General features: G+C 42.2%; 1 protein-coding gene across 1 annotated transcript in view; it reads right to left on the bottom strand.

Annotated features, from left to right (window-relative positions):
• OVCH1 (ovochymase 1) overlaps positions 1-22,887 on the bottom strand; it is a gene marked incomplete at its 5' end in the record, with an annotated part of 123,631 nt that overhangs the window by 80,607 nt on the left and 20,137 nt on the right. The window contains 6 exons of the mRNA XM_082256363.1: positions 3,591-3,783; positions 6,224-6,375; positions 8,552-8,647; positions 8,831-9,000; positions 13,524-13,621; positions 20,228-20,337. Of these exons, the coding sequence (XP_082112489.1) occupies positions 3,591-3,783; positions 6,224-6,375; positions 8,552-8,647; positions 8,831-9,000; positions 13,524-13,621; positions 20,228-20,337 (819 nt within the window). The remainder of the gene's footprint in view (positions 1-3,590; positions 3,784-6,223; positions 6,376-8,551; positions 8,648-8,830; positions 9,001-13,523; positions 13,622-20,227; positions 20,338-22,887) is intronic.

The raw sequence follows: 22,887 nt of genomic DNA, 5'->3' as shown, positions 1-22,887 counted from the left end.
ACAATAAATTAAAATTTGCATTTATAAAATGTTTGCACTAAAGTCTGCAGCGCATTGCAAGTTCCTCTGCTGTGGTGGAAGATTGGAGTTGTAGTCCTCCTAATCACAATTCTATTTGTAGGCCGAGCCACAGACAACCACACTAAAATTTAAGTAATAGGCCTCTCCAAGGAGAAGTTCCACAGCCCTAGGATTCATTTAAGTGGGGGGTGGCAGCTTGAGGGTGGGAAATGCAACCACGATTCAGGTTACACCCTAAATTAGGTTGCAACATGAAACATGGTCCCAAATGTGGACTAACTCTTTAATAAAGCATGCTAAGCATATGATAAATAATATCATAAGCAGATGTTACATTCACCAGAAAAACATGTCAGAATGCTCAATAAATACAGGCATCTAAAGTTATATAAAAAAAGGGGGGGGGGGAAGCTGCACTTCGTTAGCAAAAGGCAGCCAGTACATAAGTATATCAGACCAATAAACAACTAAAAAAGGTGTACAACGCAAAATCTACGTTGATTGATAACATGCAACAGGAACTCAATGAAGACAAAAGTCCATAAAAACAGGTGCCTTAAGATCAGTGGTGAGTGAAAGAAGGGGGAAGAATTCCAACACCATACAGCTGAAATCCCAAATCCTAGAAGAACCACGTGTTCTAGTAAAGTTGTCTCCTTACCGGAATGTTTGACCCCCGGTTAAGAAAGGTCAAACGGGCATAGATCATAAGGTGGAAACCCAGAAAACGCGGGATCTCCAATGATAGCTTGCTCCAGATTCGTCACACTTGGTTCATAGGTGATGTTAAATCCAAATATATTCACATCTCCCAAGGTCCTTCTCTTCTCAAGCTCTTGTGGTCTACATGTCTTTCTGAGTTTTTGATGGTGAAACTCAGAAAGACATGTAGACCACAAGAGCTTGCAGTGTTTCTGGGCATCCTTAACCATTCAAGAGAAGGAACTTAGGAGATGTGAATATATTTGGATTTAACATCACCTATGAACCAAGTGTGACAAATGTGGTGCCAGCTATCATTGGAGATACCGCGTTTTCTGGGTTTCCACCTTATGATCTATGCCTGTTTGAATTTTCTTGACCGGGGGTCAAACGTTCCGGTAAGGAGACAACTTTACTAGAACACGTGGTTCTTCTAGGATTTGGGATCTCAGCTGTATGGTGTTGGAATTCTTCCCCCTTCTTTCACTCACCACTGATCTTAAGCACCTGTTTTTATTGACTTTATGGACTTTTGTCTTTATTGAGTTCCTGTTGCATGTTATGAATCAATGTAGATTTGGCGCTGTACACCTTTTTTTAGTGATCTAAAGTTATATGCAAATCTTAATTTAGAGTTTAACCACGCACCTTCCCACCCTCTTGATTCTCCCGATTGGTCCTTTAACCTGATTGGTGGTAGGAATGACCAATACCAGGCATCAGAAGCTGAGAGGAATGAGGTCACAAAAATAAATAAATAAAACAAGATCTGCACATAAATTCAGCTGTCTATAACTTTAGAACTACTGGGCATTTTCACATAAGGTTTTCACTGGAAGTAATTGCTGCTTAGGTCGTTTTTCACATTGTATGCTCAGTTTAAATTGCCCTGGTCTAAAAATAGGCTGTGATCCCCCTTTGTTTCCCTTACCTCTCCTTTGTTGATTAATCTATCACTTATTTTTTTCTTACGTTGTTTCAACTATTTTATTTATATATTTTTTTTTACAGCAAAACTAGACATTGCTGCTCTTGCCGTTATATGCTCCTCAGGTACGGACCTTCTTTCCTTCTCGTTCTCTTATTTTTAGGTTTCCCCCTTTTTTTTTCCTTCCCTCTTCCTGCCTTTATTCCCTTTAGCTTTCTTGTTCTATGCATATTTGAAAATTTACTGGCTCCGGTATGGCTCATAACAGGTATGCCTTATTATTTATGTAATGGCCATCTCAGCTTCCAGCTACCTGCAGTTTGTTTCAACATCACATATTCAATGAGCCGTTTATCCTTGTGTTAAACCTGGTCTCATCTCCTAATAAAATATATTCAACCCTCACCTGATCAGGTCTAGGAAGCTATATTAAAATCTCATGCAAGCTTTAATATGGTAATGTAATTTTAAATGTTATTTTAAAGCAGAACTCCACTCTCTCAATCAACATTGACTATTCCAATCCTTCTGCTGCTAGTGTTTGAAAATAGATAGGAAGGTATATCCAATTTACTGGTTTTAAACATTTTTTTTGTGTTTCTTAAAGTGTAACTCCACTTTTGTTGAGAAAAAAAACATTCCCCTCTGGGTGTTCTATGTACATTGCAAGGATTTTAACAAACTTTATTGCAGATTTCTACCTTTTGTTATTTTGAAGAAATCATTGTTTGTTCCTCTGTGCTGAGTGGGTCAAATGGGAGTGGTTTCAAATTTATCTATCAGCTGTGACAGCTGCAGGGCTCTAATGAGGAAAGCTGCTGGGCCTGCATCCCTTTAGATGTGTTCCTATTAGGAGTATCTCACCAAAAATTATATATATTTTTTATTTTTTTTGCAGGGGATGTCAGAAATCTGACTTGTCTCTTAGGCAGACTTCTGGGAAAATTGGTGAGCCAATCACACAAGCAGGAAATTATGTTTCTGGGGGTGTGGTCAGTACACATTCTGTGTACAGAGTACCTCCAGGTAGCCATATTGCATTGCATTTTCTGAAAATTACAACAGCTGCAGATTAAAAGGAAATATAATTTTTAATAACATTCAATTACAATATGATTTGTGTCTCAATTGTATACGCTATATTAGTTTTTTTATTTGCAGATTTTTTTTTCCCCGTGAAAGTGGAGTTGCCCTTTAATTCCTGGTTTCCAGGCCAAGACAAATAATGTCATACATCCCATAAGTCTTCAGGAGGGGAGGAGAGGAGGAGGGGTTTTCTCAACAAAGCACACCCTCCTGCCTGCATGCCTGAGCTAAGGGTAGGAATTATCTGCCATTACTCAAGATCGCCACAGCCAGAAATGCTAAATAAAAGCGTGGAGACATGGATGGATGGGGGAAGTTTGCTCTTAATTTTGAAAATAAAATAAAAATGATTTTTGAATTGTGGTGCTCTGATACAGTGTAGTTCTGCTTTAAGTATTTAAAAATCTGCTACTTTCATCAAAGCAACAGCTGGCAATTCTGCCATGAGTGTCCTTGTACAGACACTTTCTGTTGTTATAAGGGGGCAACTCTGTCCCTGTTACCCGGTTGCTCCCCTTAAATTGTCACCTTGTCATGCACTTGTTCAGTATTTGATAAGTGGCCAAGCTGAAGCACTTTGCACAGGAATAATTCACTACTTTCACCATCAGGAAACCTGCCCTGACATATGTGAAACTGTTTCGGGAGTGCATGTAGACTGGAAGAGGCTTCAAGGAGACTGCAGGTGGTTAGCAGCACTGAGCTGCAACATCGGATGAAAAACAGGTAAAAACAAGATTTTACAGTATACTGGACTTAAGATAGACAGCAAGTCATAATTTCTCTCTGCACTGTTAATAAGCTATATAAACACAAGAACAAGTCACTAGATGTGGTAGACCTCTTCACTCACTGTCAGCCATTGCGTTTCTCAGGAAATCCAGTACAGCAGAAATTCTTGCAAAAACCCCTGGGGAGCCAAGATCCTCACTGCTAGTCGCTGACTTTATCCAAGCTCTTCCACAACCAACACCCCAAGAGGTACTCCCAGCCAAGAACCAAGTCCCAGATATCCGCTGGCATACCAAGGGACCACCAGAGTCTCCCTGAATTATAGAAACCATTAGGAGAAAAAAGAACATCGGGATAATGATGGACTGTTATTTGCAATGTCATTATTATCACAAAGTAGTTTCTAGAACATAATATTTTGACTTGGCACCTAAAAAATGGAAGTGAATTCAAAAAGTGAAGATTTGCTATGTTATTGGCAACATTTACAAATGTTAATTGTGCCCAAGCATTACTCTAAAAATTCACCTTTTGTCTGAAATTGCTTTACGACTTGGTATGCGAGTGTGCCAAGCACTCCTGTATTTTGTGCCTCATAGCTTTCTATATGCATTGTTGGATAAAAGGCACTGATTGCTAGACTCATCAGGGATGGAGTGAGATTTGGTGAGGTCACTGTTGTGGTGTTCACTGTTCTCCTTGCTGGAGACCCTGACATAAGGAAGCATAACCCTGCCTCTACCATTATGGCCCCCTTCACATAGAGACCTTGTGTAGAGCAGTGGTTCTCAACCCTGTCTTAAGGACCCACTAACAGGACAGATTGTAAAGCGGAGTTCCGGGCAAAAAAAATTTTTAAGCTAAAAAATACCCACGGGGCTAGTGCATTTAAGCAACGCTAGCCACAGAGCTTTCCCCAGTTTCACTTACCTGTAAGAAGAAATACTTACCTTGAAAATGTCTTGTCTAGCACTCCCATCTCAGGTGTGGGCAGCTGAAGCCGGAGCGTCCTCTTTGGTGACGTCGGAGTGCCAGAATGCCCTGCTCGTCACTTCCGGGGCAGGCATGCAATCCCTGAACAGCTTCTGGGCATGCCCAGAAGCTGTTCAGCAGGGAATGACACGCCTGGGACGAGGGACACCGGTGCAGGCCCATTGACTCCTGGGATGGATTACGCTCATCTCCCAGAAGTCAATGTAAGGAGGAAGTGACATCGTGGGCCGTGTCCGCAGAGGGAGGAAGAGGAAGGAAGGTAAGTATATTTTCATTAAAAACAAGGTAAGTGAAACAAAAACAAAAATGTTAACTATCCAATTCTTTTTCAGGTTTTTTTAAGCTAGCAGACGGTGCAAAGTTTATTTTTAGGGCGGAACTCCGCTTTAAGTATTTTCTTGGGGAAATGCAGACTAGAATACTGCAATCACTGTGCAGCAAATGATATAACATGTGATGTATTTCAGTTATCTTGCAAACCTGACCTGTTAGTGGGTTCTGAGGACAGGAGTTGAGAACCACTGGTGTAGAGTATGGCATGTTAAGTCAGAAATGGGTAAAAGATCAGCTGCAGGGAGACTGTTGACTAGTTCCTTATCCCCCTACTTGTCTTTTTGGAGGTACAGCTTTCAGAATTCAGCTCCTCTTTAATAACTGCTGCAGTTTTTGGCTACTGGGTAGGATGAAGTCGGAGGATCTTGGCAAAATGGACATTTTTTAATCATGAATTTTTGATTTAGACACAGAATGAACAGGATGCATGCAATTTGCCTGAGCACTCCGTGCTGCTTTTTTGTGAAGCTCCCTTTGCTCTATAAACAAATGTGTAGTAATTACAAAGGGCAAAATAGTAAATTTCTCAGCTCCCAGCCCTGCTAGAACCCATTTGTAATTTTTTACTAAAATCAGAGGTCTTTGGTGCAACAAAATGAGAAGGCAAATGTGATAAAATGGTCCATAAAGTGTGACACATGCTCCAACCTGTGAATGTACTAGCACTAGCACATTCTCCATACCAACTTTCTTGATATGGGGACCCACCAAAAGGTCCATACATAATATTTAGTGAATATTCAGTGTCAGAGACAACAGACACACAACAGGATGTAGTCAAAGACTATGGGCATGATACAAGAGATGGTCAGGAGACTGTGTACACAATACAGGAGATGGTCAAAGACTGCAGACATGCTCCAGGAGACTGTCAGACTGCAACAATGCTATAAAAGTTGGAGACTGGGAACATATTACATGATAGTGCTAGAAATCATTGGTATAACAGGGCAATATGGAAACACAGATTAGTGTTTACAGGGGCCCTGAGGGCCACACAAAGTGCCAAAGGGCTGCATTTTGGACTACAGGGATCTATACAGCATAACCAGACAGTATACCTTTGAGTTTGAGCTTTCTCATTAAATGTAAACATGTCTTTCTGCAGCTTCCCCTTTCTCTCCCCTGTGATTCTGTTATTTTGTAGGATTGCAGGTCTACAGCTACTGTCAAGTGTGGACTGCTTTCAGAGAGATCGTGTGCACTTGCATAGCCAGAATCTGGCATAGGCACCTGCACTGTTCTGCTAATAAAATTGTGTGCAGACATGCATCTGTGCACTGGCATGTTTGTGGGTGTGCATACATGCATGCTCATGCAATAAAACGTTCACACTCCAATCAAAATAAAAAAAAAAAAAAAAAAAAATTGGTTTTAGATAACACTAACCGCTAACCACTATTTAAAACATATGCCTCATGCACCCACCTGGCAAGCATCTTTTCCTCCATATGGGAAGCCTGCACATAGCATGGATTCATGTAAAGCCGGCAGTTCCATGGAGTCCAGCATTGAGGCACAGGTATTCGTGTCTAGAATTGGAAGAGCCACTACCTGAAGGACACTTGACAAGTCGGCATCTGTAAAACACAAAATAAGGATTGTTACACAAGTGGTCTACAGCAGTGATTCCCAATGACTGGGCCATGGCCCACTTCTGGTCCGCAGCCTCTGCTCTCCTAGGCCTCCAGCCAGTTGCAGATCTCTGAACCGTGCCTTCCAGCTCCCACAGTGCTCTCAACCTCCCATACGGTTCTACAAAGCCCGCAAGCACCCTGAGAGACCTCAGCCTTCACAGTGCCACCCAAACCTCCCACATTGCCACCCAGCAATTGAATTCCATTACTTTTATTGTGCAAGTATAAACTTTATTCTTTACTCTTGGGGTAGGGAAGGTTCTGGAAGAATCTACAAGGTATCCGAAAGGTTGAAAACCACAGGTCTGAAGGATAAATCCAACAGAAGTGTTAAAGGGAAGTAGTAATTCCTTTACAATATTACTTTTAGAAATATGACTGCGATCACAGATTAGCTCAAAAAGGAGTGGTTTATCTCACTCCAAATTCTCAACAGATCCTGACATAGTGACAGCTGAATTTTTTTTTTTTTTTTATATTGACTTTTCCCGTGATGACTGAGCTCATCTTCTCCCACCTCCTGACCCTTCCCATCAGTCTAGACCAGTGATGACGAACCTTGGCACCCCAGATGTTTTGAAACTACATTTCCCATGATGCTTCACTACACTGCAGAGTGCATGAGCATCATGGGAAATGTAGTTCCAAAACATCGGGGGTGCCAAGGTTCACCATCACTGGTGTAGACAGTCTCTCTTCCCATTACAAAAAAAAAAAACAACCGACATTGACCCTCAGGAGTTATAAACATTCCCCATTAACCATCACCATGAGCCATATTCTAACCTGATGGTTCTGCACACCAGGTGGTGAAACATATTCTGTATCTCAAAAGGTAACAAAAGCCTAATTTTGAAAACTACAAGCAGGCAAGCTTGTAATGTCTGTCTCTTATGTAATAAATTAAAACCTTCACCCAGTCTTCAGCCATACATTATACAATTTTATTGTTCAATTTCCTTTAGATTTACCTTCAACTATGTAGTGAATGGCCTGCCTAATTGCATACAAACCGAAAGTGTTTAGGTTTGACCTTATATTTCATGCTTTTGGTCAATTTAAAGGAAAATTATATAAGAAAATTACATAATGTATCACCAGCCTTCTTTAGAATGTACACAGAACTGTTCATGCGCAGCTCAGTTTACGTTCTAGCATAGATTCTGTGTGTTAGGATGACCAAAATCCTGAGAATGTGCAGAAGTGATGTCATCCCGTACTGGCCAAGACGGATGCAGCTCGGTACCCAGAAGAAGCTGGATAGAAGATGCCAGCGAAGGATGTCTGACCATTGAAAGAGAGGCAAGTATTGTGGACTTAAACTCTGCTATAATAGTTTTTCAGAAAATTTGATAACTCAAGTTATCCATTAACATTTTGCACTTAAAAGGCTAAGCTACACCAGCTATGCCGATTCTGGATCCATAGAAATCTAAAAGGGGTTAAAAAAAAAAAAAAAAAAAAAAAGGAATGACTGGCATGACTCTAAAGCCTCGTACACACGCAACAAATTTCCGCCAACTGGTCGTCCGTCTTTTGTCACTACGTCCAACGCTACAAAAGAGGAAGTGAGTTTTTGCCCGTGACCCTTCTGGGCATCTCGCGCTGATTTCGGTAGCATTTGTTTGGTTAACGACATTTCGCTAGTTGCTAGTAGTCGCATTTTAAATATTTATTTGCCTGCCGCAAAACGAAAGTTCTTTCTTGATACAATGGCTAGTTTTCTTTACAAAATTCTTCCGGGTCGTTATTTGCTTCTGATCATGCGTGTTCCGATTTTAGATTTTTGTCTGATGAAATCTGTACTGACTGCAGGAAAAATGAGACGTTGTGTTGACGGACGACAAAAATCATATAGCCTGCACACCCACTTTTCGGCCGAAAAAATCCTGGAGTCGGCTGTCGGAAGCACCATACTAACAAGCCGAAAATCGGCAGATCGGTCGTCGGACAAAATTTCCCGGCCGAATTTCTTATCGTGTGTACAGGGCTTTAGATGCAATAACTCAGAGGGACAGAGTTCCTTGTTTTTGAATTTTATTCTTTAAGTGACGACATGCAAGTACCTTCTAATACAAGACAACCATGCTTTATCTTCAAATACACAAAAAAAACTTACTTTCTCCAACTCTCCCCCATCCACTGGAGATGCACAATGTCCCAACTTTTACCTCCTCCCCCACCTGTGGTAGACAGATCCGCTGCACCTCAGAACCTGTGATGAAAAATAATCTACTTCAGGTTAAGTGTTATCTCAGGTTGACTGAAGAAACCAACTGTCCTAAAGGAAGTTCTGTACTTGGTTAAAAAGCAGAACATCTCCAACATTACAGAACAAATCCAGTTGAATGTGACCAACTGCTAGTAGCTAGACCAACTAAAATCTATCTTGGCTCACCCAGGATGATTGGCTTAGAAAGGTAAAGCAATGCTACATCATAGGTCATACTTCCATCAGGTCGGTATTTTGGGTGAACCTTTACACTTGAGACTGGGATATCTTGTTGTTCAACATCGATGGCAGTCCGATCGTATTCTCCAGCAACAACAGTCAAGTGACTGACCTCACTGAAAAACCATTCAAAAAGGGAAAATGGTTACTCCATCACAGATCAGACTTTTCTAGAGCAAACCACCCAAACCCCCAGGGGGTAAACACATCAGCTGCAGATCATAGAACTGCCCACAATTAGGATTTACAAAGACAGCATGAATATGTGGCATAACATTGAATGTATTTAGAAGTTCAGGACTCTTTACTAGATTGGATGTAAAAGCAATTATGGTGCAGATTTGATCAGGTTTCAGAGGTATTATTAATCTTTATAGGTGTATAGTCACTCAAAGTGTTACTAATCCCAGGACCCTGCAGTCACTATATCTGGTCTCCCACAGTACACAGAACATGGAAATGCAATTATTCTAGTAAATATAAACTGCTAAATACCTTTTCTCATCAGCAATATAAGCTTGTCACTTCTATCAGTCTCCGGTAGAGCACTGGTTAAAGCTTGTAGGAGGAGTTTTCATTCTCCTCTGACTGTCCTATGAGGCTGCATGACCTCCTACCCTCTGTCTGGACAGTGCCGATTGGTTCTGTGCTGATTACATGCACTCTCCCCATGTAGAGAGTCCAAAGGCTCTGTCTTATCAGGAGATGGGTTAGGGACAGTAGAAGAAGGGATCAAACAGCCTATTTACACAATGTGGAGGGATACCCTCCTTAGGGTTCCACAGTGAGTTGAACAAGCATGCTTTGCTGCATATACAGACTGATTTTACTGTTGTGGGTTTAGTAGCACTTTAAATACCAAATTTAGAGTCTTGGCAATTTTTTTTTTTTTGGGGGGGGGGGGGGGGATGTTAGTAAAAAAAATTCAGTCAGGTTTTAATTTCCGACTGTGACCCTATTGGAGAGATTTTCTATTAACCACTTGCCGACCGCCACACGACTATCTACGTCGGCGGTCAGCCCCTCACAGGCAAAGTGACGTAGGGCTACGTCACTAGCTTGTGAGGGTCTAGGGAGCGAGCGCGCGCTCCCGCTCCCGAGTGGTCACGGACCCCCCCGCGCGTGTGACCGGCGGACCCGATGTCCGCCGGCCACTCTGCGATCGGCGGGGGAGAGGGAGAAAGTCAGGCAGCTTGTGTAAACAAGCTGCCTGTCATTCTCCTCGCTGTATGAGAGCTGATCATCTGGATCTACTATGTAGATCCGTTGATCACTCTGCATACAGCTGAAGCCCCAGCCAATCACAGTTAGAATCACGCCCCTAGGGACACACACAGCCCCTCCCTCTCAAATAAAGTTAACCCCTTCACTACCAGTGTATTTTTACAGTAACAGTGCATATGTATAGCACTGATTACTGTAGAAATGTCACTGGTAACCCCAAAAGTGTCAAAAATGTCAGTCAAGGGTCCGATCTGTCCGCCGCAATGTCGCAGTACCGCAAAAAAAAAAAAAAAAAAAAAAAAAAAAAAAAAAAAAAATCGCAGATCGCCGCCATTACGCGTTAAAAAAAAAAACAACAAAAATGACAAAAATCTTTCCCTTAGTTAGTAAACGCAATAACTTTTGCGCAAACCAATCAAAATACGCTTTTTGCGATTTTTTTTACCAAACATAGGTAGCATAAAACAAATTGGCCGAAAATTTTAAAACATTTTGATTTTTACATTTTTTTTGGGGGGAATTTCATATAAAAAAAAGGGAAAAATATTGCTATTTTTGCAAAATGGACGCTCTTTTTTTGTTTATAGCGCGTGATCAAAAAAATCGCACAGGTGATCAAATACCGCCAAAAGAAAGCTCTGTTTGTGGGAAAAAAAGGACGCCAAATTCGTTTAGGTACAGCGTCGCACGACCGCGCAATTGTCCGTTAAAGTCACGCAGTGCCGAATCGCAAAATACCCCCTGGTCGGAATGGGGGTAAAATCTTCCGGGGCTTAAGTGGTTAATCACTGTCCCTGTGACCCCTGTAAAAAAAAAAAAAAAAAAAAAGAGGGTGCGATCGTTACCAAGTCAGAAAGGCAAAGACAGCAATAAGTTCTAATCTTTCTGACTATACAAAAAATTTTGTATTTATTATTGCATTTCTTATTGTGTCCTTCTTGGAAAAAAAAAAAGAAAGTGTAGGGAAATCTCTTTTTCGTAGAAAGGACTAACACCACCAATGTGGGCCTAAAAGCCCCCTATCCTAATCTATCCAAAAACAAAATATGTTTTGTCTGGAGATTGCCTTTAAATTTGAGTAGCACAATACTAAAGTGGTTGTAAAGTCAGAAGGTTTTTTTTTTTTTTTTATCTTAATGCATTCTTTGCATCAAGATAAAAAGTCTTCTGTGTGCAGCAGCCCCCCCCCCCCAATACTTACCTGAGCCCATCTTGATCCAGTGATGTTTCTCGGCTGCCAGGGACTCTCCCTCCTCATTGGCTGAGACAGCAACAAAGCACCATTGGTTCCTGCTGCTGTCAAAAGAGAGAGGGGTGGAGCCAAGCCGCAGCTGTGTCTGAATAGAGCGCTGAAGAGGGACGCAAGAAGAGAAGGATCTTGGTTGCCCTGTGCAAAACCACTTCACAGAGCAGGTAAGTATAACAGGTTTGTTAATTGTAACAAAACAAAAAAAAAAAAAAAAAGGACTTTAGTATCATTTTAAGTATGGAGGCACCGATACCAGTTTTTTACGACCGTGTATCAGTACTTCTACTTTTTCTCAAGTACTCGCTGATACCAATTACCGATACCTATTTTTAGTGTCATGTAACAGTTTCTCTCCACATGATACCGGGTGCCCCCCCCCCATTTAGTTTATTTAGTGGCAGCTACGTGGAGCTGTCAGATGGCGGGAGCCAACAGCGGCAGCAGAGCTTTTTTCTCGGGTCGGTGGAGTTGACTTCGACGCTGGATTTACTTTGGGGGGAAATTTTTTTGTTTTTTAATAAAGGACTTGTCAAAAAGAGTCTGTTTTTTTATTTCTTTTTAAAGCTTTTTCGGTGAATATGTAGATGTGCATTGTACCCCATACACATTCACATGGGGGGGGGGGGGGCAGGGATCTGGAGCCCCATCGTTAAAGGGGGCTTTCAGTTTCTGACAACCCCCCTACCCGCAGAAGCCCATAACCACCCACCAGAGGCCCTTGTCCCCATCAATATGAGGAACCTCTCTACCCCAAAGCACCCCCCTCCATGTTGAGGGCACTTGGTCTGGTATGGTTCAGGAGGAGGGGCAGTTGCTTGTCCTCCCCCTTTCCTGGCCTGCCAGGCTGCATGCTCAGATAAGGACTGGTATGGATTTGGAGGGGGGGGGGGGGACTCAAAAAAGTATGGAATACGCACCACAGCAGTGGGTTGGTGGGTTCAGTCGGCAGGCTTGAAGGTATTGGTTTTAGTAGCAGAGCATTTGCACAAGTACTCATGCAAATGCTTATTTTAAGCACCGATCCTGGTTTCAGTATCAGTACAATGCTAGTATTAAGGGATTGGACCACTCTAAAGTGATATTTCTGGATAATGCAACATTTGGTGGGTGGTGGAATGACCCACTGGCTTCTTACATTCCATATGGACTCCAGCGCTAAATTTTAACTCCAGGCAGAAAAACCTTCATTAAAATATATTCCTCCATAGCTACAAAAGAAAATATTTACACTTTGTGTGCATCAAATGTTTTTGCAAACCACGTTTTTGCATTGTAAGAGCCGGTTCACACTAATCTGACTCAAAGTCGCCCAGACTTCGGGCGACTTTGAAGCCGCCTGTGCAGTGCGACTTTATCGCGGCTTGCAAACAACTTCTCATAATAGAAGTCAATGCAAGTCGCTCCGACTTTGCCAAAAAACAGTGCAGGAACCTTTTTCTAAGTCGAAATCGCTCTGATTAGAACGGTTCCATTGCACAGCATTCGGAGCTACTTGTCAGGCGACCAAGTCACCTGACAAGTCGGATTAGTGTGAACCGGCTCTAAAAGTAGCAGCAACATCATCACTGAGCAAAGAGAAGAGCTGTGGGAAGGGCCCAGCAGGCCCACCAAATATGGGCTGCCTACAAAAAGTCACATGAGGGGGTGGAGACAAGGCAAGTTACTTTTCAAAAGGAGAAAGAGCAGCAGTGACCGGTCTTAATTACAGGAAGTAATGGAAGGCAACGTTTCCCAGTGAATTACTTCACAGATCTGGACAAAATACACAGAGCACACCAAGATTTGTGTAAGAATACACATGACTTGTATCTAGAGGATATTTGCTGATCTAGGAATACATCTCTCTCTCTCACTTGCTACTATAGCATTTTACTTTGGCCCTGCGTACCTGGAAGACTTGGGAGTTCCCCACTTTAGGTGTTCACTCTTCTACTGTTGCATAATAAATAAATTAAATATCCAATGCAGAGAGTATCTAGTCTTGTTGCGGCCATGGAAAGCATGCAGACTTGGGAACTCCTCGATTTTGCCGCCAGACAGCCATGGTAACTCTAGTACTTACCAAAACCTGGTTCTGGGGTTAGGCAATAATAAAATATATAGGTCCAGCTTCAGTACACCAGTACATATAATTAAAGCGTGCCATTTAATGAGATCTGGACATACCTGCTCAAAGAGTAAATACAATGTGCAGAAGTCACCACCTCCGTTGTCTCCACAATGCTTCCTCCGCAGATGTGTTTACCGTTATACTGCAGAGACACCTGGACAAAAAAAGGCAACATTATCTGCTGGGTCTTCAACCATGCACAATGTCCAGAGCATGAGAAAATGTCTGTAGCTATCAGTCTAAAGTCAAAAGACCATCTCCAGTGTGGAAGACCCAGAACCTCTGTTAGGTTATATTGCCATTTCTTGCATTTACAGTATTTCACAAAGTGGCGTACACCCCTCACAGTTTTGTAAATATTTTATTATATCTTTTCATGTGACAACACTGAATAAATGACACTTTGCTACAATGTAAAGTAGTGAGTGTACAGCTTGTATAACTGTGTAAATTTGCTGTCCCCTCAAAATAACTCACACAGCCATTAATGTCTAAACCGCTGGCAACAAAAGTGAGTACACCCCTAAATGAAAATGTCAAAATTGGGCTCAATTAGCCAATTTCCCTCACCGGTGTCATGTGACTCGTTAGTGTTACAAGGTTTTAGGTGTGAATTTGGTGTAGGCGTGTTAAATTTGGTCTTATCGCTCTCACTCTCTTATACTGGCCACTGGAAGTTCAACATGGCACCTCAAGGCAAGAACTCTGAGAATCTAAAAAGAAGAATTGTTGCTCTACATAAAAGATGGCCTAGGCTATAAAAAGATTGCCAAAACCCTGAAACTGAGCTGCAGCACAGTGGCCAAGACCATACAGCGGTTTAACAGGACAGGTTCCACTACGAACAGGCCTCGCCATCGTTGACCAAAGTAGTTGAGTGCACATGCTCAGCGTCATATCCAGAGTATGTCTTTGGGCAATAGACGTATGAGTGCTGCAGAGGTTCAATGGGTGGGGGGGGGGGGGGTCAGCTTGTCAGTGCTCAGACTAAACGCCACACACTGCATCAAATTGGTCTGCATGGCTGTCGCCCCGGAAGGAAGCTTCTTCTAAAGATGATGCACAAGAAAGCCTGCAAACAGTTTGCTGAAGACAAGCAGACTAAGGACATTGATTACTGGAACCATGTCCTGTGGTTTGATGAGACCAAGATACATTTATTTGGTTCAGATGGTGTCAAGCGTCTGCGGAGGCAAACAGGTGAGGAGTGCAAAGACAAGTGTGTCTTGCCTACAGTCAAGCATGGCGGTGGGAATGTCATAGTCTGGGGGTGCATGAGTGCTGCCGGCACTGGGGAGCTACAGTTCATTGAGGGAACCATGAATGCCAACATGTACTGTGACATACTGAAGCAGAGCATGATCCCTTCCCTTCGGAGACTGGGCCGTAGGGCAGTATTCCAACATTACGACCCCAAACACACCTCCAAAACGACCCCTGCCTTGTTAAGAAGCTGAGGGTAAAGGTGAAGGACTGGCCAAGCATGTCTCCAGACCTAAACCCTACTGAGCATCTGTGGGGTATCCTCAAACGGAAGGTGGAGAAGCGAAAGGTCTCTAACATCCACCGACTCTGATGTCATGGAGGAGTGGGAGAGGACTCCAGTGGGAGCCTATGAAGATCTGGTGAACTCCATGCCCAAGAGGGTTAAGGCAGTGCTGGAAAATAATGGTGGTCACACAAAATATTAGGGCCGAAACAATGAATTGATTAATCAACAACTAATCGATTATGAAAATAGTTGTCAATTATTTTCATAATTGATTAGTTGGTCAACCGATTAGTTGGCCTGCATACAGAATGCATTATTTGCTTACATATGAAATACAGATCAGTACAACGTCCATACATGTCAGAAGACACAGTGCAGCACACATACAACTCAGTACACCATCCACACGTGTTAGTTAAGTGCCTGAACTTGTGACTGTGAATGTGTGAGGAGCAATGACTCGTGGGACATGTAGTCCTGGGCAGGAACTTTTACCAGTATTGTACATTATATTTAAAATGATCATATGCATGGAAAAAAAAAAAAACATGTCTCAGCTTTTAGTGCTACTTTAATATAAAAGATTTATATTTCCCTTCATATAGCTTCGTGTCTAACTCCTAGTTAAAATGCCCATATATCCTGCCTCTGGGTGTATTCACTTTTAAATTTATGAGATATATTACTTTTCACAGTTATGTTTTCACGAAACAATTAACCAAATGTGACGGCACTCCTCCACTGCCCAATGATGGGCCAGGGCAGGCCTTAGACCAAACCCTATTTCTTGGCTTTGTTTTAATCTGGAGAGGATTTGGCTATGTGGTGTGACAGGGATGTCTGGTTTACAAGACTACCTTGGCAGAATTCCAGATCCTTTGGTAAGTAAAATAGTAAACATTTCTTTGAGTGCCGGTTCACACTACTGCCGCACAACTTCGGGGGCGACCTGTGAAGTCGCGTGCACCGCGACTTCGGTGCGACTTGCACGGACTTCATATAATGAATGTCAATGCAAGTCGCTCCGATGTCGCCCCGAAGTAGTACAGGAACTATTTTCTAAGTCGGAGCGACTTGAGTCGCTCCTATTACAACGGTTCCCATAGCACTGCATGGACCGCGACTTGTCAGGCTGACCAGTCGCCTGACAAGTCGCGGTAGTGTGAATGGGCACTTAATCGAAATTGTGTATTTAGCCGATTACCCAAAGCTCAGCTATAAAGAATATGTAAACCCAACATTTCATATTCCCGATATATGCCTGCTGTACCATGTACTTGTATGAAAAATTATTCTGTTCTCTTTGTATAACTTTCTTTGTGTGAAATATGTGGTGTTTCTGACAGTCCCTCTCCTTTCCCATTAGAAACCGACCACATTAGGCAGGAGAACACACTGTGGTCGGTTGTCTAGCTGTGCTGGAAACTCAGTGTACTCTCCTCCAATGATCAAACGTGTCCTGACACCCCTCCCCTGCACAGCCATTCACTAGGAAGATCAGTGTCCTGCTGTTTTTCCTCCCCCTAGTTCTTTTGCAACTGGGAACAGAGGTAATGTTAAAAAGGATTTATAATATTTTTTTTGTTTGTACACAAATGTTTTGCCTTTCATTTCTATTTTTAACTGAGTGCTGGTTCACACTGCCGCTACCACTAAAGTAGCGTCGCTTCCAGCGCGACTTTGACGCGACTTTGACGCGACTTTGGCGCGACTTAGCGCGACTTTGGCGCGACCTAATCGCGAGGCAACTTTTTATTTGGCCAATCACAATCTGATGTCTTGTGACCTAATTTCCTTTTCCTGTGTTTTTTTTTTTTACATATTTCCTTTTTCCCATGTGTGCAGTGTTGTGTGTCTCACATAGCTTTGTTTGTCTGTCCAGAAACGTAAAAAAAAAAAAAGAGCTTTTTTCCTATAATTTTTAAGAAGCACATGCCTCCAAAGACACCCAAAAAATGCCCGTAAAATGTCTGCAAGAAAAAAAGCCAGCCGCAGAGAAGCCATATTACAGAAAATATAGTAAAAATGCTGTTTTTTAGGGGTTCTGGACATGCTACAGAGCTGAAAGTTGACAGGTACACTTTTTAGACACCCAGACACTAAATCCCAAAAATGACATGCCTGCCTAAAAAAATGCCCGCTAAATGCCTGCAAGAAAAAAAGACAGCTGGTAAGACACTACAAAAAATTATAAGAAAAATGATTTTTTTTAGGGGTTCTGGACATGCTACATAGCTGAAACTTAACAGGGACACTTTTTTGACCCCCCAGACACTAAATCCAGAAAATGACATGCCTGCCTAAAAAAATGCCCGCTAAATGCCTGCAAGAAAAAAAGCCAGCCGCAGAGAAGCCGTATTCCTGAAAATATAGTAAAAATGCTGTTTTTTAGGGGTTCTGGACATGCTACAGAGCTGAAAATTGACAGGTACACTTTTTAGACCCCCCAGACACTAAATCCAGAAAATGACATGCCTGCCTAAAAAAATGCCCGCTAAATGCCTGCAAGAAAAAAAGCCAGCCGCAGAGAAGCCGTACTCCTGAAAATATAGTAAAAATGCTGTTTTTTAGGGGTTCTGGACATGCTACAGAGCTGAAAATTGACAGGTACACTTTTTAGACCCCCCAGACACTAAATCCAGAAAATGACATGCCTGCCTAAAAAAATGCCCGCTAAATGCCTGCAAGAAAAAAAGACAGCTGGTAAGACACTACAAAAAATTATAAGAAAAATGATTTTTTTTAGGGGTTCTGGACATGCTACATAGCTGAAACTTAACAGGGACACTTTTTTGACCCCCCAGACACTAAATCCAGAAAATGACATGCCTGCCTAAAAAAATGCCCGCTAAATGCCTGCAAGAAAAAAAGCCAGCTGCAGAGAAGCCGTATTCCTGAAAATATAGTAAAAATGCTGTTTTTTAGGGGTTCTGGACATGCTACAGAGCTGAAAATTGACAGGTACACTTTTTAGACCCCCCAGACACTAAATCCAGAAAATGACATGCCTGCCTAAAAAAATGCCCGCTAAATGCCTGCAAGAAAAAAAGCCAGCCGCAGAGAAGCCGTATTCCTGAAAATATAGTAAAAATGCTGTTTTTTAGGGGTTCTGGACATGCTACAGAGCTGAAAGTTGACAGGTACACTTTTTAGACACCCAGACACTAAATCCCAAAAATGACATGCCTGCCTAAAAAAATGCCCGCTAAATGCCTGCAAGAAAAAAAGACAGCTGGTAAGACACTACAAAAAATTATAAGAAAAATGATTTTTTTTAGGGGTTCTGGACATGCTACATAGCTGAAACTTAACAGGGACACTTTTTTGACCCCCCAGACACTAAATCCAGAAAATGACATGCCTGCCTAAAAAAATGCCCGCTAAATGCCTGCAAGAAAAAAAGCCAGCTGCAGAGAAGCCGTATTCCTGAAAATATAGTAAAAATGCTGTTTTTTAGGGGTTCTGGACATGCTACAGAGCTGAAAATTGACAGGTACACTTTTTAGACCCCCCAGACACTAAATCCAGAAAATGACATGCCTGCCTAAAAAAATGCCCGCTAAATGCCTGCAAGAAAAAAAGCCAGCCGCAGAGAAGCCGTACTCCTGAAAATATAGTAAAAATGCTGTTTTTTAGGGGTTCTGGACATGCTACAGAGCTGAAAATTGACAGGTACACTTTTTAGACCCCCCAGACACTAAATCCAGAAAATGACATGCCTGCCTAAAAAAATGCCCGCTAAATGCCTGCAAGAAAAAAAGCCAGCCGCAGAGAAGCCGTATTCCTGAAAATATAGTAAAAATGCTGTTTTTTAGGGGTTCTGGACATGCTACAGAGCTGAAAATTGACAGGTACACTTTTTAGACCCCCCAGACACTAAATCCAGAAAATGACATGCCTTCCTAAAAAAATGCCCGCTAAATGCCTGCAAGAAAAAAAGACAGCTGGTAAGACACTACAAAAAATTATAAGAAAAATGATTTTTTTTAGGGGTTCTGGACATGCTACATAGCTGAAACTTAACAGGGACACTTTTTTGACCCCCCAGACACTAAATCCAGAAAATGACATGCCTGCCTAAAAAAATGCCCGCTAAATGCCTGCAAGAAAAAAAGCCAGCTGCAGAGAAGCCGTATTCCTGAAAATATAGTAAAAATGCTGTTTTTTAGGGGTTCTGGACATGCTACAGAGCTGAAAATTGACAGGTACACTTTTTAGACCCCCCAGACACTAAATCCAGAAAATGACATGCCTGCCTAAAAAAATGCCCGCTAAATGCCTGCAAGAAAAAAAGCCAGCCGCAGAGAAGCCGTATCCCTGAAAATATAGTAAAAATGCTGTTTTTTAGGGGTTCTGGACATGCTACAGAGCTGAAACTTGACAGGGACACTTTTTAGACCCCCCAGAAACGAAATCCCAAAAATGACATGCCTGCTTAAAAAAATGCCCGCTAAATGCCTGCAAGAAAAAAAGACAGCTGGTAAGACACTACAAAAAATTAAAAGAAAAATGATTTTTTTTAGGGGTTCTGGACATGCTACAGAGCTGAAACTTGACAGGGACACTTTGTAGACCCCCCAGAAACGAAATCCAAAAAATGACATGCCTGCCTAAAAAAATGACCGCTGATGAATGCCTGCAAGAATAAAAGACAGCTGGTAAAGACACTACAAAAAATTAAAAGAAAAATGAATTTTTTTTAGGGGTTCTGGACATGCTACAGAGCTGAAACTTGACAGGGACACTTTTTAGACCCCCCAGAAACGAAATCCAAAAAATGACATGCCTGCCTAAAAAAATGACCGCTAATGCCTGCAAGAAAATTATGCTCTTTTCTTGTTCACTGCCATTTTTTAGCAAAGTCGGATGACAAGTCGGATTACAGGTCGCTTCAATTAAGATAAGGAGGCGACTCCCATTGAAGTATATGGGACAGGTCGGATCACTGGTCGCCTGAAAGTAGTACAGGACCCTTTTCTGAAGTCGGAGCGACCTTAATAGCGGCAATTAAGACGGCACTGATTCATTTACATTGGTCTGGTCATGTCAAGCGACCTGGGGCGACCTGGGGCGACACAAGTCGCCTCGTGAGTCGCCCTAGTGTGAATGGGGGCTTAAAGGGCTGTTTTACAAGCTGAGGGTTTACATATACCTGGGTTGACGTCTGACATTTCCTGGATACAATTATTTCATACATTTTATACATTCTGTTGACATACTTTCTTTTATTTCCCCCTAGAACATCCATGCTTCTTTCATTCTACCTACCGTCCAAGGCTGTTCCCCTGCCTCAGCATCCTCTCCCCCAATGATACGTGAGTTTTGTTGGAAAAAGCTTTCAGCTATCTGCTTCTTTCTCTGAATGCCGCACTTCACCTCTGAGGGCAAGACAAAACCAGAAATTAATAGAATAAAACCAAACTAAAAGAGCTTACATTGGTTGTAAAGGCAAAAATCCTAAATACTTACCTGAGCCTGATCTTGATCCAGCTCTGTGCTTAAGGGCAGCAGCACTACTCTCTCTCTCTCCTTCCTTACAGTGTCATAAGTTCCCTGCTGACAGCTGAATGAAAAAAAAAAAAAAAAAAAAAAAAAAAAAGACTGCATGGGGACCCCCCCCAATTTGTACAAGACCCATATCCAAGCATGCAGCCCGGCATGCCAGGAAAGGGGGGGGGGAAACAAATGGGAGCACCCCCCCTGAACCATATGAACCATACCAGGCCACATTTCCTCAACATTGGGGGGTGCCTTGGGCAAGGGGAGCGCCGCCCCCCCAAAGCACCTTGTTCCCATGTTGATGGGAACAAGGGCCTCTTCCCCACCACCCTGGCCAGTGGTTGTGGGGGGGGGGGGGGTCTGTAGGCGAGGAGCTTCGCAGAATCTGGGGGCTTATCGGAATCCCGCACCCCTTATGTGATATGGGATACATTGTACCCCTACTCATTCACCCAAAAAAAGTGTCAAAAAGAAACAAACACAGAGACATTTTTTTTTTTAATAAAGGAAAAGTCCCCCACACAGTTTTTTCTAAAGTTTTTTTGAAATGCTGGCATTCTTTGGTTTACATTCAGCTGTCAGCGGGGAATCCCGCTGACAGCTGATGAGTCATCGATTGTGTAAGCGGAGCTCCACCCAAAAAAGGGAAGCTCTGCTTGCTTGCTTTCTCTGCCCCCTCCGCTGCCACATTTGGCACCTTTTGGGGGTTTACCCATTTTGGAGCTCCGCTTTTCACAGTTTAATAAAAAAAAAGCGCATGCAAAAACGCAACACCTGCGTTTTTGGTGTGGGTCCACTGAAGTCTTTTACATGCAAAATGCAATCTGCTGTAGGAAAATAAAAGTCCCTGAACCTTTCCAAAAACGTACTCGCTGAAAAACACAGATATGAACGTGTCCCATGGGAAACCTTATGTTAAATGGATTGTAGTGCGTTTCTGCATAACGCAAATCGCACTAAAAAGGCATAGGTGCAAACCTAGCCTAAAGGGTGAGTTTCCACCTGCAAATGCAGACAGTAAAAAGCAACCTGACAAGTTTTGATTTTTTATTTTAGGCTGCATTCACACTTGAGCGTAGCGGTTTTTACCGCGATTTTTACCGCGATTTTTTCAGGCGTTTTTCATTGACATCTATCAAAAACGCTGGTAATCAGCCCAAAAAGAAGCTCATGTACTTTTTTCAGCTACAGGCGTTTTGCAAAACGCTCAGATGTGAACAGGGGCCATTTAAATGAATGGGGTTTTACTTGTTGGGCGTTTTGGAAGCGTTTCTTTTGAGCGTTTTTGGAGCTGAAAACGCCCAGGTGTGAATGGAGCCTTAATGAAATGGGTCTCTGTTTAACTCCTTTTACCCTCTACCTTCAACAACTTTTTGTTCATTTCTATCTTATCTATTAATATTTAACTTTTTCCATTTTTGTTTTGTTAATTTTTCTTAGTGCCACATTTAAAGGCCTCATGCACACATCTGAGCATTTTTTCTTCTGCCTCCATGTTATGCCTAGTGCACAGAATGAGACAATCAGACTAAAAATACCGCTTTCAAACGCCGCTACGGGTGGAATATCAAGGTACTGTTCTTTAAATCTGCAGGAGACGCCACAGATTGGCTGGCTGGATTCCATTTAATCTTACTTGAATACAATTATATCTGTGTCACAAGTCTTTGGGTGTCTCCAGGCTGGAATAAAGGCCTGCTGGGTCCTTGATGCAACACCTATGCAATAATGTTTCCTTTATTTTCTTAATGGTTACATGGATTCCTCCTTATGTTTACCACCATCCTCATAAGTGGTGACATAACTGTCTGTTTTGGACTAGGGCTGCTCACCCTGCTGGAAGGCAGGGGTATATGCTGACTGTCCTGTACCATTTTGCAGGAGCTCCTAGATTGGTCCGCAGTTTTTGAAATTCATTTTTTTTTTTTTTGCTTTTCTACCCTTTTTTGTTATTTTCTGTATGAAATTTTTGCCACAGGACGACTGCAGATGATCAACATCTGCCAAAGTGCTAGCTACTTCCAGTGACTTATGGGTTTTGGGTATGGTATAAACTGAATGCCAGGTTGCTAATATTGTTTTATTAGGTATTACAGCAGGCGCCACCATGTGGGGATATTGTGCAACTCTGTCATAATCTTATTTTTCTTTGCAGCTTCTTTGGAATACAGGGGCAGGGCTGGTTGCTTGACTCAGTCTTCCTGGATAAGTCGCCATTTTAAAATATTATTATGGCTTAGTCAGTTAAAATACTATTGTTACGTAGGCCATGGATACAGCGTATGTTCCATGCTTCTTACTCCTCATATAGCAGGGCCGGACTGGGAATAATTTCATACCAGCCCAACAGCATAGCGTCATCATATTTTCTTGTTCATAAAAAGGAAAAACATGTACAGTATTTTAAAGCACACTCGAAGAGTGTATTA

The sequence above is a fragment of the Pelophylax lessonae genome (genome assembly GCF_965119305.1).
Source record: "Pelophylax lessonae genome assembly, chromosome: 4".
NCBI classification, from domain to species: domain Eukaryota; kingdom Metazoa; phylum Chordata; class Amphibia; order Anura; family Ranidae; genus Pelophylax; species Pelophylax lessonae.
This window is presented reverse-complemented; position numbering and strand designations above follow the sequence as displayed.